The following is a 15,854-nucleotide window of genomic DNA, read 5'->3' as shown; positions in this document are numbered from 1 at the left end:
AAAAACGTAGCCCGTCACCATGCAGGCTTTAGTTTCCATATATCAGTCCAATATTTACAAGCAACTTTACAGAAAAAGAAGCCCAACGGTTCCTTAAAATAAGCAGACATGGCAACGCTGGTCAACACTACAGACTCCACCTTCCTTGATGACAGTTTACATACTCGGAAGTTAATTCAGCGCTATGGTTCAGCATGACCTTCTGTAAATTAACCGTTATACAAAGCCAGTATTAACAACAAATAGTCACATAACATAACCTGCTACAATGACCGCTTCATTGACATCGACGTGTCGCTTGCTACCTCACCTGCCTCGTCTCATGCAATGTCGAAATATCCAAAACCAACATTCTGCAGGAGTAAGTGTCTACACTGTTGCATGTCTTATACTCATTATATAAGGCAGTGCAGGTTTTCAACCTTTGTCACGTCAAGATCCATTATTTATTCAGCATTGATTGATTGAACATTGTATTCATATATTGCAGAAGGGTTACAGTCCAATACAAAAACTGCTAAAAACCAGAAAAGACTAAGACTTGTTTACATCAGGGTCCTCCATTTTCAATTTATCAAAACATTTAAAGACATACACAAAAGAAAAACCATGAAATAATACACAGTTAGAAAACCTCTGATATTTTGTTGTGTTGGATCAGATTTAGCCCACAATTCCATGCTGTATTGATGTGATACCATAGGAGAGATAACAGATAACTACATTTATTCTACATTCTCAAATTGTCACTTCATATTTCCTTTCAAGGTGTGACAATTAATGTGCTTTTGGTTTGGTTTTGGTGGTTTATAAATATAAAATAATAATACATTTGTGTGTGTGTGTGTGTGTGTGTGTGTGTGTGTGTGTGTGTGTGTGTGTGTGTGTGTGTGTGTGTGTGTGTGTGTGTGCGTGTGTGCGCGTGTGCGTGCGCACCGTGTACAGGTTAATGGTCTGGAGAAGGTGGTCTCTGCATTCAGGTCTGTGTGTGGCGAGGATGGTGTGACTTTGGGGGAAGCCGCAAGAGAACAGCATGGCAAAGATGAGTCTAAGCACAGGTTTGTCTCTGACTCACTAAATAAATATACTTTCCATTAAGGTCTGCCTATTAAGCTGGGTCTATTCAATATTTCCCCTGGGCCCAGACATTTTAGAAACACAGTTTTAAGGAGGAAACATGTCCCCTTCTTATTTTATTTTATTCTTAAATTAATTATAAAGATTGGGCCATAACAGGAGTAACCCACGACACAACCGCATTAAAAACATCCAGCATGTACGCAGTTGGCCAATCAGAGGCAGTAACTAGGCTGTGCATGCTAGCCAGTCGTGGTGAGGCAGGCGGGACGTGAGGAAGAGAGAATTTCAGAGAAGCCAAAACTTCAAAAATAGTTTAAAAATACTTGGCACTTCGCACACATTTCCGCGGTCTCCTACTCCTACTCTATTTATCTTTGAAACACTCAAGCGACGCCACAGGTGTCCGTGACCAGACAGTGGTACAGCTGTGTCCTTTGGAGAGTGGATTAACTTTCAAGAGACCCTATAGGGTACCGCTGTCCAAAATACAGAAAAGGTAACCGAGGCTCCCGAAAGGGGCTAGCTCCAGCACCTCACCCAAGCCTACTGGCTCTTTTCTTTACAATTCTTAAATTATTTTTGAAGTGAAATAAACAAACAAATAAAGACGTGTCTTATCTAGTACACGCAAAGGAATGATTCATTGCAACCCCGCCGGCCTTACACACGTATGCAGCTCAACTGACACATATTCTGAATGTCTGCTTGCACTCCCGTCCAGGTGTCGTCCTCCAGATGTGGTGGTGTTCCCTCGCTGTGTTGAGGAGGTCAGCCACCTGGCCAAGATCTGCCATCAACATTCACTCCCCATTATACCCTTTGGTACTGGAACAGGCCTAGAGGGAGGGGTTGGCGCTTTGCATGTGAGAGAGAACTTTATATAAAAAAATGTATGCACCCCTGAGTGGTATTGTACACCTCCCTGAAGGAGCGGTTGCTTCTCTTCCCCCATGCATGCAGGGTGGTGTTTGTTTCAGTCTGAGGAGCATGGACCAGGTCCTGGACCTCCACCCAGAAGACTTTGACGTGGCGGTTGAGCCCGGTGTGACGCGCAAGGCTCTCAACTCCTACCTCCGAGACACGGGCCTGTGGTTTCCAGTAGGTCAGTCCCATCGTGTGCACACGTAGACATCAAAGGTGCATTTTAGGTGCACTAGCCCCTCCTATATTCAGTAGCGTAGCCCCTCCTATATTCAGCTATTAGTGTAGATTTTCATCTTACACAAACATTAAATTCCCATTGACAATGAACGGAGAATTTACATATTATGTAGATGAACAAATCTAAAAAACAATCCTACACAAGATTCCCATTGACAATGAATGGATGATGTACGATGATAAGAGCACCCCTCACTTCACACTGGTGTGTATGCATGGGCCTTAACCCAGATCAGATTCATACAAGGTTTCCACTGGACACACACTGGTCTGATTAACCCATTCTGACCTGAGATCAGATTCTAAAAATGTCAGTCGTTCTTCGATTTTTTTCAAAAATAGCAGACCTACAAGCTCGTAGCGCGCCACTCGGTGGCGCGCTATGAGCTTGTAGATCTGCTATTTCTCAATAGCTAAAGCACAACATGATGCTAACACCAAAATGGGTTAGCGTTCAGAATGGGTTAAGTAGCTCTATGCAATGAGGGCAATGAGGGTCATTTGTGATCAATATAAGTAGGAACAATGGCTATATGTTATTTTATTCCCAATTTGTCCTAGTACAAATCCTGAGCACTTGTTCTGCTACAATGTAGCCATTTAGCAGACGCTCTTAATCCAAAGCGACTTACAGTAGCAAGAACAACACATGGTAATACATCAAATACATAACAAATAGTCATGATTCATGTTTTGTTTTTGAGCTCAGACCCGGGAGCAGATGCGTCTCTGTGCGGCATGGCAGCCACCAGTGCATCCGGTACCAATGCAGTGCGTTACGGTACCATGAGAGAGAACACTCTAAACCTGGAGGTGGTGTTGGCAGATGGAACCATCATACATACTGCTGGGAAAGGCAGACGAACCAGGTAGCTTTCAATGTCTGTGTAGTAGGAGCACATGGCTTACAGCATTGGTTCTCTCCAGTGTTGTTTTTGGCAGACACATTTTGATTTTAGTTTTAGTCATAGTCTCTTGAATAGTTTTCATTTTAGTTTCAGTCACATTTTAGTCACCTGGAATGTTTTAGTGTTTAGTCTAGTTTTAGTCGACTAAATGTCATAAGATTTTAGTCAACTAAATCTACAGGTGATTTAGTCGACTAAAATGTGTTTTGGCGGGCCTTGATGCCGTGATGACTGATTTCACTTGCTGAAAATAGCCGATCTGGGGGCACGGTGGCACAGTTGGTAGTGCTGTCGCCTCACAGCTAGAAGGTCCTGGGTTCGATTTCCGCTGGCGGCGTGTTTCCTCCTCCGTGTCATCAGTGCCCACACCCGAGGCGGGGTTGGCGAAAGGGCCCTTCTGTGTGGAGTTTGCATGTTCTCTCCCCTTGTCCCCCATATATGGGGACTAGGTTGACGGAGGGTGTGTAGAGCCCAGGATCACATTAGATAATTGACACAGGGGTGAAAAATGGGTTACAAAAATCGTGGGATAATCTTTTTTATAGAAAATAGCCGATTTACAAGCTCACAACGCTGCGCAGCGTGACGCGTTGTGAGCTTGTAGATCTGCTATTTTCAGCATGCAACCGAGTGTAAAATGTCTTATACTGTATACTGTACTATACTTATACTTATACTACATTTGAAAATATTTTATGCCAGGGACCACCACGAACGAGAGAAGATTTGATATACAGTATAAAGACAAAACAAAGTATCAAAAAGCTTGCCTCTCCATCATCCTATGAATCAAAAAAGCAATCGATGGAAGAATCACTACGAAATGAATCCACAGTTGCAGCCCTAAAACATCCAGGCACTCTCAGATCTCAGATCCCAGATCCCGATATTTCGGCCTCCTTCATCGCACTCTCTCTCTGTCTCTTCCTCCGGTCCTTCAGGAAGACGTCGGCGGGCTACAACCTCACCAACCTGTTTGTGGGGTCGGAGGGCACGCTGGGCATCATCACCAAGACCACGCTCCGGCTGTACGGCGTCCCGGAGGCCCTGGTGTCCGCCGTGTGCTCCTTCCCCTCGGTCCAGGCCGCCGTGGACAGCACCGTGCAGGTCTTGCAGGCCGGGGTGCCCATCGCTCGCATCGGTGAGACGGACCAGTGGTTCCCAAAGTCAGGCGGTCCTTGAGAGAGTTCCAGGGGGTCCCCAGATAGTTAGGAACCAAATGGAGCCTTATGGGTTTGTAACTATAACGGGTCCATTTGGTTCCATTTGTACACTCAATTAACCCATTCTGACCTGAGATCAGATTCTATAAACGTCTTCTACATCCTGACAGTTTTCTGAAAAAGCTATGTTTCTATGTCAGTCGTTCTTCGATTTTTCAAAAATAGCAGACCTACAAGCTCGTATCGCGCCACTCGGTGGCGCGATACGAGCTTGTAGATCTGCTATTTTTCAATAGCTAAAGCACAACACGATGCTAACACCAAAATGGGTGCCCGGTCAGAATGGGTTAACATTGATTTTACAATATGAATCGGGGGTCCCAGAGGATAGTAGTAGCGGCCTTCAGTCTCGAGAGACCATGGCACACGCGCACTTGGATTTGGATCAGGTGGTGCCGAGCGAACAGTGCTTTGTGTGTCTGAGCAGCCCAACACGTGAGAGGCAGTCTCTTTGGCAGTGATGGCATTTGAATGCGCTGCCGTCGCCCGCTGACGCCGACTGAGGTGCCTTTCGCCTATAGCTCTCCTTTCTGCAGATTTTTGTCCGGCCTGGTGCAGGATTTCCATCCACCTGTCAGGTATAACCTTAAGCTTCACGCACCCAGTGAAGCAAGTGGACTGTGTTGGCGGAACAGCACCTTTCTGACTGGGGGCTGCCCAGCTTAGGCGGGCGGTAGCTGTTCAGTCGAGACTTCACAATCTCTCCCACCGTCGGTGCCTCGCATTTACTTTACTTTATTTGTATATTTGGACAGGAACAATGCATATTGATGGACGTCACATGGACGTAAATACACCGGATATAGCACAGTTGCTAATTTTCATCCGCAGTCCTCACAGGAAACACAAAGCGGAAAAAAACAGACAGTCAAACAGTGGAATACATTTACATAACATTACAGAGGGAACACAGCATAAAAAAGAAATAATCATGAATGGTTGCAGCTTTGGTTTTCAAGCAACCATTTTTTCAGATTGTATTTAAAAGAGGGAAATGTAGCACAATCCCTTATACGCAGAGGAAGGCCATTCCATGCTACTGCCCTGTACTGAGAGGACATTTTGGCCCAATGTTGCACTTCGCAGTCTCCTCGAGTGGTGGCTCTGGTACTGATTCCCCTATCGGGCTTTCGTTTAATGAATTCACTTAGGGGGGGGGGGGGGGGGCGGGCACAGACCATGTAGGGTCTTGTATATGAAAGAAAAATCAGACTCCGGAGGAGTGATGATGAGATGAGCGGGGCTTCCTGTCAAACACTTTGAGCGCACTCTTGTAGAGCTGTTCTATGGGTTTGAGAGCAGTCACACCTGTGCAAGACCAGTTTGTGAAACAGTATTCAATGTGTGATAGGATCATACAGCATTTAGCAATTACCCACTTTGCAGGTCCCCCCTCTCCACTCTACTGGTGGGATCCAACAGAAGAGCAGAAGCCAATACAACTTGGCACCGACGTTGTCGCAGGAGTTGCCGGAACGTTGCTCAAAATAGCCGCGGAGCGCCTATAGGGACTCCAGCTCCTGTCCTTGGGGTTGACTCCTGAAGCCTATCCCGTATGTAGGGTATTGCCACAAGGCAGTGGAGGTTTAATTTTGGAGTTTTCTTCTCCTAGGCAGGTTTCCTTTCCAGGCTTTTGAGCCCCACCTGTCCATAACTTCACCGTAACACTGGTTTGTGTTAGAATCGTACAAATCTTCTCTTTTGGGGGTCCTTGGCATACCAATGGGGGTCCACGGGCTAATGAGTGTCGATTTGGTGGTTCTTGACATGAAATAGTTTGGGAACCACTGACCTTAAAACACATTCACTGCTATTGGCAGAGTTAACTCGTCATTTGAAATCCAGCGGTTCACCACCAACGACGAGTAAACTCGTCATTTCAGGGTTTTCATTGATTGCGTTAACTCACGCTCGCTCTTTGCCAACGTATGAATGGCGCTAGGATGCTAGGAGACCGATAAAACCAGAAATGAACCAGAAGTGTGAAAACTCCTTTAGCCTCAATGTAAACAGATTTACGGCCCATAACTAAAGAACCGGCGGTTACTAAAGGTATTTTCCTGGTGAAAGAAAATGCGATCGTCATTTTGAGCAGAAAAATGAGTACAAAGTGTACGAGCGAGCACATCGGATCCAAGCCCCCCCCCCCCCCCCCAAACATACTTTTTATTACCAGATTAAATTACATTAAAGAAAGACGGATTTTTACGTTCTGGCACAGGCAGGGGGTGGAGAGTAGAATGGAATCCCAAAAAAATAAAATACATTTATTTTTATTTTGTGTTTTCCAGAGTTCCTGGATGACGTGATGATAGGTGCATGCAACTCATTCAACTCTCTGTCCTACCCGATTGCTCCAACTCTCTTCCTGGAATTTCACGGCACAGAGAAAGGTCTCGAGGAGCAGGTCAACACAACAGGTGTGTAGGTCTGTATGTGTTTCTCTCATTTGTGTCTGTGTTTGTTTGTAATTCAAATAAGATTACATTTTGCATGTGTGTGTGCGTGTGTGTGTGCGTGTGCGTGTGCGTGTGTGCGTGTGCGTGTGCGTGTGTGTAGAGGAGATCACTCGGTTTAATGGTGGCTCAGAGTTCCAGTGGGCACGAGACACAGAAACACGTAACCGACTCTGGAAGGCGCGCCACGATGCCTGGTACGCTGCGTTGTCACTCAGACCTGGCTGTCAGGTAAGGGACTTAAGGCCAAAATCTAGTAAAAACTAGAAAGGTAATGACAATAATGTTGGGTAGATTCATGTTTTTTCATTAATCAGACAGACAGACAGACAGACAGACAGACAGACAGATGTAGCTAACAATCACAAAATGTTAGATAATTACTTCAGCTGCAGACTGGTATTACTGATACCACAGCCATTGTGGACCAAATTAGTATCTTACTTAAATGAAATTCTTTGAATATTGAGAAATATAAATGATAATAATGATGCTAATCTAAGTCAGTGACCTTACGTGTGTGTGTGTGTGTGTGTGTGTGTGTGTGTGTGTGTGTGTGTGTGTGTGTGTGTGTGTGTGTGTGTGTGTGTGTGTGTGTGTGTGTGTGTGTGTGTGTGTGTGTGTGTGTGTGTGTGTGCGTGCGTGCGTGCGTGCGTGCGTGCGTGCGCGTGCGTGCGTGCCTGCCCTGCAGGCCTACTCCACAGATGTGTGCGTTCCTCTCTCTTGTCTGCCTCAGATCATCGTGGAGACTAAGGCAGACCTGGTGCGGAACAGACTCACAGGTAAATGGAGTCGCTAAAGCAATACATTAATATACAGTACAAATCAACCTGTGTGTGTGGTGCGATGGGGTGTGAAGAGGTCCCTAGTAGTAGTCTACACACAGTGAATAGACGGGTCTCTCTGCTAACTTAGCAAGGCTTTTAGCAAGGATCACGCTCTATTTCAAGCTGTGTCTTTAATTAGTAAATAATTGAATTCACACAGGGGGACATGGGGACTAATAATGAGTAACAGCCTTTTGGTCTTACCCTAGTGTGATGTAAATCTCCTTAGTCTTTGATTCAGCCCAGGCACCAACAGTGAGATCCTTATTACATGTAGTTTAACTATTACATTGTAAAAGCAGGAAAGTGATAATATGGAATGGTTAATGTGCAGATTCAGTCAGTTGTCATTACAATACATTCACTGGTTCTTTTTGAGTGATCTGATCGGACTTTATTTGATTTTATTAGACGTCAAGCAAGAAGAACAAGTTACATCATGTTCATCTAAGAAGCGTCAAGGATAAACAATAGAGTTTTCCGACTTGTTTTCATTGTGGTCCTTGGTCTGGGACAAACAACATTGCAACAAAATACATACAGGAAAACATTAAATCAATAAATAATACAATCAAGAGCTACACTGCCTACATCATAAATACATGCTAATATAACTTAAACATGATACTATTCTGCAACATTTTCTAAAAGCCATGCTTTGACCCTAAAAAGGAGATGGCTGCTGATGCTCTTTATATATTCAGGGGTAGCGCGTTCCAGCTTACTGCTCCTCCTTAAACTAAACAAACGTTTTCCCATTTCAGTGGTGAACTTGGGCATGGTCAGGTCTGCTATGCTGGCTCTGGTAAGATGGGAATGAACTTCACTGTGCTTTTGAAAAGCTTTACAAAGGTATTCAGGGCCACTGTTGATATATACGTTATGCACTATGTTCAGTTGAAGTTGAACTGACCAGGCCGCTAAAGGGAGCCAACCCAACTGCTGAAAGTGCATTTTGACCAACATGGTCCCCCAAAACCAGCCTGACCAGCTTGTTATGAGAGAAAATACGGTAAAGATTGCTGTCCGTGTGTCTTTCTGCCTCTATGCAGGGCCCATAGCAGGGCATGTAGGTGAAGGTAACTTCTGTCCATCTGTCTGTCTTCCCACCATGCAGGGCCCATAGCAGGGCATGTAGGTGAAGGTAACTTCTGTCCATCTGTCTGTCTTCCCACCATGCAGGGCCCATAGCAGGGCATGTAGGTGAAGGTAACTTCTGTCCATCTGTCTGTCTTCCCACCATGCAGGGCCCATAGCAGGGCATGTAGGTGATGGTAACTTCCACTGTATAATGGTACTGGACCCCAGTGATGAAGACGAGGTCCACAGGGTCCACCTCTTCGCTGAGAGACTGGCCAGGTAGTATGACCTCTTTTTCTTATCTTCCTATTCTTACTATTACTCGTCTAAAAGAATATGATTCTCGTTTTCATTTTTTGATAGCAATTACCGGCACTTGTTGCAATTACCGGCACTACAACACACTACCTTTCGCAAATGCAATGGAGGTGGTGTAATCAGTGATTCCAATCAGTGATTCCATAACTTTTCTTGTCAAGACCCAAAAGAGAGTTTAGACGTTTGCCCGGGACCCAAACTACTTTTCTACTACTTTTGAAACATTTGTTTTCTCATTTATGAACTTTCTTTGATATTTCTTTTTTTTTTTTTTTTAATTTTTATCCCACGATTTTGTAACCCAGTTTTCTTTTCACCCAGTGCCAATTATCTAATGTAATCCTGGGCGCTACACTTCCTCTGCCAACCTGGGGGGGCAGCGGACTGACCTCATGCCTCCTTCTATGCATGAGGAGTCCAAGCTGCTTCTTTTCACCTGACAGAGGGGAATTTCCCCGGCCGGACGTAGCGCGTGGAAGGGACACGTTATTCCGACCAGTTCCTTTCCCCTCCATCAGGCGCCCCGGCTGGCCAGGGGGAGGTAGTTTTAGAGACCAGGATTACGGCATGTTTTTTTGTGAGGGTATCTACCCTAGGGGACACAGGGAGAACATGCAAACTCCACACAGAAAGGCCCTATCGCCAACCAAATCTTTGATATTTCTTTGATTTCTTCATGAAATCACACTGAAATCAAATAGAAATTTGTTTTTAATTCCTGAAACGTTTTGCTTTTTTCTGAATGTATTTTGAAAATGTTTTTAAACAATATAATAATTCAGTAAATAAAATATAGGAAACAAAAAATAAAGGGACCCATAAAAATGTGTTCACCTGAGTACAGTCTTTTTTATTGGCCTAAACTATTGTCTATATACATACATTCCTGAATCCACTTGCTGACCGGCTGTCGCTATTGAGCAATGTTTTATAGGGATTTATATTATTGCCATACCATTAACATCCTAAGGCAAGATTTTCAAATTGACTTTAAGCTTTATGTAGCATGCGACATGTTAAACTAGGGTTTCATTCTAGGAATTCATTCCAAGCATTAGTTTTGCACAAAAAACCTTCCTTGGGCTAAAAACGACCTTAGCCACTTGCCCAAATGTGCCCATAGTGTGCTGGCATCACATTTGTGATGACGGCTATGGCCGTTTTTAGCCCAAGGAGTGTTTTTTTGCTTGGAATGGATTCAGAATCATGTAAACGCATGAGGAGTGAGCAGGCCTCTTCTTATCACCTGTCGAGGGGGAGTTTCCCCGGTAGGACGTAGCGCGTGGAAGGAACACGTTATTCCAATCGATTCCCTTTACCCTCCATCAGGTGCCTCCCCCCTAACCAGGGGGAGGCAGTATAAAGACCAGGATTACTGCATGTTTTTTGTGAGGGTACCACTACCTACCCTAGGGGACACAGGGAGAACATACAAACTCCACAGCAGGGTCTTTAAATGGAAGTAATAAATGTTTCTTCTTGTAGGCGAGCCCTGGCCATGGACGGTACATGTACTGGCGAGCATGGCGTTGGCTTGGGGAAGAGAGCGCTCCTACGCGAGGAGATGGGACCCTCGACTATGGCAGTCATGCAGGGTCTCAAAGCCTCCCTCGACCCCAAAAACCTGATGAATCCTGGGAAGGTTCTGTAACATTTGTCCACAAAAACTCCCACAAAAGGCACTCAGTTTAATTTCCTGGGAGCTAATGTGCACTATTGGCAAAGCTTTTATTTTATAGTTCATCGTACGATGGTTTCATGTAGTGAAAATAGCGAATCAACAAGCTACTTTACTTGTCCTTACCCTGCTGACCCTGATGTTGGTGGATAAGAAAACAAAGCAACAAATCTATTTCCTTCGCTGTTTAAGATCATTTGGTCCTAGTAGACTGATTCTTCTTTTGTTTTTAACTTCTGTTATTATGAGTTAGATGTGTTCTTCAGTACTGTAGTACCGCCTGGTATGGATGTTTGTCTGTAGCCCTAAAGTCACAACTGCTGCAACAACTGAACATTATTTTGTTTAAAGATTGTTCACTTCAGAGACTCTATACATCCACGTATGATACGTGCATGTTCTGAGAGTATACAGATGTGCTATTCCCTTCAGGAAGGAGATATGGGGCTCCAATTTTGTCGTAGCCTTTACCGGCAATTCAGCCGCTGCCCGAAAATTACGAATATAGGAGCTTTCTCTGTCCCTTAATGGTATTTTCGTCCCGCATCACCCGCTATATTTTTTGCAGACACCGCTATTTGCGCCTAGAGGTGTGGTCATGGGCGTGTTGGCACGCTTTCCCCTAAATTTCTATTTTGGTCACATACATTTGGGAAGTCGATAGTGGAATTTAAAAGCACCCGTAAGCCGTGTCAAATTAGTTTGCGCGCACCTCAATGGAGATGTCTGCAGCCACAGAGTAGGCTGCCTCATCTCTCCTTATTCTACTATCTCTTTGTAATTTTCCTATAATCAGCAGAAGTCGAGTGCCGGCCACTTCCTTTGTCCATTGGCCATTGTGTTTATATAATTGTATACTATACTATACCTACTATATACCAAATGAAAGCCCTAAAATTTCGTAGTTTACATTGATTTTTTTTTTGTTGATTTGAGCGAGTTGTGACTCAATGAAAAGACGAGTGTTCTTGCGTGTAGAGAAAAAGCAAAGAACGGCACGAGGGGGTGGGGGAGGGGGGGGGGCTGCAGCAGAGACTTCAGGGCAGCGGCTATGAAGCTACAGTATATAGCACTGTGGCTCAAGAGGTAGAGCAGGTCGTCCAATGATCCATGGGTCGGCGGTTCGAATCCCGGCTCCTCCTGTCTACATGTCGAAGTGTCCTTGGGCAAGACACTGAACCCCAAATTGCTCCCGATGTGCTGGTTGGTACCTTGCATGGCTTGCGCTGCAATCGTTGTATGAATGTGTGTGTGAATGGGTGAATGTAATGCACACCTTGGATAAAGGCGCTATATAAATGCACCATTTACCATTTACCACTAATGGGCAACGGTTAAGGGATCTCTTAAAGCCAAGACTGGTGATTGGTTAAGTTTAATTATTGAAACGCCCAAACCACACCTATGCATAATATAACGGGTAACGGAGGTGTTTAAGGGATTTAGACAGGTAACCAAAATACCAACTTTAGTAGGGGAACACCCTTTCCCCACTCCTAAATCCCCAAATAGTGGCTTTAGAAAGATGAGACAAAAATGGAGCCCATGGTGTTCCAGCATATAGTACTGTCAGTAAGGTCAGACTTTGCAGGCTTTAAGGCTTAATCAGGAGTTTGAGGCTTAATCAGGACTGAGTTTGACCAGGAGTAGGCTGATCTGTCAAATGTGTGCATAACTGCATATATGTTTGCATACAAGGCTGCTGGGTTGCAAGACAAATTTCAGTGTGAGCTGACAATAAAGTATTCTATCATATCATATTTTGGTTGACTAAATGACTACAGTGCATGTCATGTACTCTGATCTTGCACTTTGTGAGTAGCTCTGTTTAAGAGCAACTGCTACTATAATTGTAATTGTAAACATGGTGGATGTATTCTTTGAGCTGACGAGATCCTAATTTGTATGTGCAGAGATGAATTATGCAGTACATCTGTCTGCCACAAAGTGGCAGCAGTGTAACAATTTTGTAAAGGCCTCGCAGGTCACTAAGGACAGAATTCTGTTCTGCCAGGCATGTGAATCACATTAGATGGAGAGCCTCACAGAATTCTAAACTCTGCACTAATAATACCAATTGATATTTGCGAACGCAGTGAGCCACTTACTATGACAGCAGGGGCTGAGTGTCTGTGTGTCACGCTGTGTGGTGTCACGCTGTTACACCACCGGCCCGCCACCAGAGGGCGCAGCTGTGGCACGCACGCACGCACGCACACACACACACACACACACACACACACACACACACACACAGGGCGCAGCTGTAGCACACACACACACAACCACACACACACGAGCTGCGTTCGCTTCACGCGTTTGCGCGTCTTACTTGTGTATTTCATATAATTGTAATTGTTGATTAGTCACCTTTACAACGAGGTATAGCTTGTAAGGATCAGGCATTTGTGGAATGAGCAACACAGCTAAACGTGTGTATCGCCCCCCAAACATTTGCCAAAATGGCAAATGGTTGGTATTCAACCACAGTAATAACTTTAGTATTAAAGTATACACTTTATTCATTTTACACTCAGTCATTGTTATGGAATTCAGTAGCGGGTGGAAGATCCAAACGCAGCCACAACACTTGGCACCTCCTCATGCTAGTCAGTAGTCACCAACCTAGCCATGCACATTTTGCTGTGAGATGTCATCCCATTCTTCAACCAGGATTTGTTGCAAGTCAGCCAACGTGCGGTTTTGTTGGTCACTCTAGCATGCCCAAGCTGATCACACAAGTGTTCAATTGGGTTGAGGTCTGGACTCACGGCAGACCATTCCATCCTCAACACTTCCAAATTCTGGAAGTACTCTGTGATGATCCTGGCTCTGTGGGGGGCAAGCGTTGTCATCCTCGAGGATGATGCTAGGTCCCAGATTCTGAAGATATGGGATCGCCACTGACCCCAGAATCTCATCCCAATATCTCACTGAGATTGCCTTCAATGATGACAAGTTCTGTCTTGCCTGTGAGAGAGACACCGCCCCATACCATTCAAAGCTGCTGTGGCTGTGTATGGATGATCTTCCAGAGTTGGATCTTCCTGAGTTCCCTAACACTGAGTGTAAAATTAATAAAGTGTGAAAATGGCCAATATGTGTTTTTCCCCCCTTATTACTGTGTGAGAGTGCAATCATCCAATCCACTAAGCAACTCAAAGCAAGGGTGAATACCAACCACTTGCCATTTTGGCAAATCTTTTGTAGGCGCTAACCACACGTTTAGCTGTGTTGCTCATTCCACAAACACCCAGTCCTTACAAGCTATACATTGTTGTAAAGGTGACTATAATCAACGTTTGAAATTTTATAAAATACAATGCCAATTGGTATTATTAAAGTGGAGAAATAATGGACAAAAGTTAAGTTTCTGAACTTTGTGTGGTGAGTTTATATTGATAGATGTTTTTCATAACTTAAATTATTTATTGAATATTTCAAATGTTTTTAGAATGCACTTTAATATTGATTTGCCTAGTTGTAGCCTACATATTCGTGCTATGATGATTGAGTGCCATTTCTCTCATGGAGGATTTTGGAAATAATAATAAATAACTAAACTGAAATTGGTTTGTTATGGAAATTACTTTCCTAACTCTTATTTTGTCTCCAGGGTATGATATTGTGAATGTTGAAACTTGAAAGCAAAGCATTGCAATATAAAATGGTTGTGTGTGTGTGTGTGTGTGTGTGTGTGTGTGTGTGTGTGTGTGTGTGTGTGCGTGTGTGTGTGTGTGTGTGTGTGTGTGTGTGTGTGTGTGTGTGTGCGAGCGCGCCCAAGTGTGCATGCTTAGGTAAGGGTCTTGATGTGTCTTTGACTTGCCGAATTACTGGTTTGGTACCTCTGTTGATAACTACCTGTTTACCAACAGTAAGCTGCTCTTCCATCGTACGACTTTTACCTTTAAATCGATAGCGAAAAGCAGTTAAACACTGGATCTTCACAATGCCATTTTGTCTAGTACACTCACCAAAGAATGAATGGTTTATTGATTTTTCTCTACGCCCTTGGGATCTGGAAGTGAATCATTTAATATACTGTGATGTTGGTAACTGGGAACCCTAAAGTCTACACATAATTAGAATAAAAAGGTTACGTTACTATCTTTGAAATAGGGCCACCCATTTGATTTGTTTAATGGACACTGCATTGAATTGCATTCAAACTTATGAAATATCAGTGTAGTGGTCTACTATGTGTAGTTTAGTGATTAATTCTAATTAAATTAATATGAATGAAATTATATTTATCACCATTTAATACAGATCAGTCTCATAAACTCTGAAGGATTTTGAACTTGACTGAGGCAGGGTCATGGGTCATTCAGTAATATACAAAAGACAAACAAGATATTATTTCTAATTGTTGCGTGTTGTCTGTGCCTAAGGTCTCTCCTCCCCACTCAGACTGACACACCCAGGCTGGCACACCTGCAGCAGATTCCTCTAATTCTGCTGCAGCCCTCTGCTATAAAAGCCAGCCAGCTCAGGTCTCCAATTTGAGCCGCTATTTTGCATACTTTGTTTGGAGACCGTAACACTAATCAAGGAAGTTTATTACTAAAATGCCATATTTAGGCAATATGAATGTACAGCCATACAAAATGCAATTTCTGCTGTGGTTCCTGATTAGAACTTTAGGTGTTAATAAGGTATACTAATTGTTGTGAGATCCTATACAGAAAGAGATGAAGATACGGTAGGCCCTAAACATCCTATTGCCGTTGATTAGATGATTAGAACAGTCTCAAGTAGCGTTCTGGGCTGTTCCTTGTCTTTGGTCTTTATTGTCGTCTTTTCTTCACGCTCCTTGAGTGCCAGACAAATCTTCACTGTTAACAACAGTCACCTTTCTCCCACACTCCCTGAGTGTCAGGCAAGTCTTCACTGTTAACAACAGTCACCTTTCATAGAGTCTGTATTGATATTCTTCACGAGAGAGAGAGAGGGTATAGGTGCAGGAGTCCTTGGTGAGATATCATTGATTTAGAGCGAGTTCATCTCTCACCCCAAATTGGCACCCAATAGAATGGTGATGTTTTCTCTCTCTCTCGACTTTCTTCTGTTGTGATCGAAGGCACAACTTTGATTCCTTTGCGGTAGTTGAAGGCAATATTGGA

At 43.9% G+C, this 15,854-nt stretch overlaps 1 protein-coding gene across 1 annotated transcript; it reads left to right on the top strand.

Annotated features, from left to right (window-relative positions):
- Positions 1–159: 159 nt before the first annotated feature.
- On the top strand, positions 160–11,576 carry ldhd (lactate dehydrogenase D). The gene is made up of 11 exons (XM_083762585.1): positions 160–361; positions 946–1,058; positions 1,802–1,943; positions 2,041–2,182; positions 2,951–3,110; positions 4,091–4,290; positions 6,664–6,792; positions 6,932–7,059; positions 7,520–7,610; positions 8,903–9,014; positions 10,539–11,576. The coding sequence occupies exons 1-11, from the start codon at positions 269–271 to the stop codon at positions 10,702–10,704; spliced, it is 1,476 nt and encodes a 491-aa protein (XP_083618711.1). The 5' UTR covers positions 160–268; the 3' UTR covers positions 10,705–11,576.
- Positions 11,577–15,854: the final 4,278 nt, after the last annotated feature.

This window comes from Protomyctophum parallelum, assembly GCF_964188405.1.
Source record: "Protomyctophum parallelum genome assembly, chromosome: 4".
In the NCBI taxonomy this organism is placed as follows: domain Eukaryota; kingdom Metazoa; phylum Chordata; class Actinopteri; order Myctophiformes; family Myctophidae; genus Protomyctophum; species Protomyctophum parallelum.
This window is presented reverse-complemented; position numbering and strand designations above follow the sequence as displayed.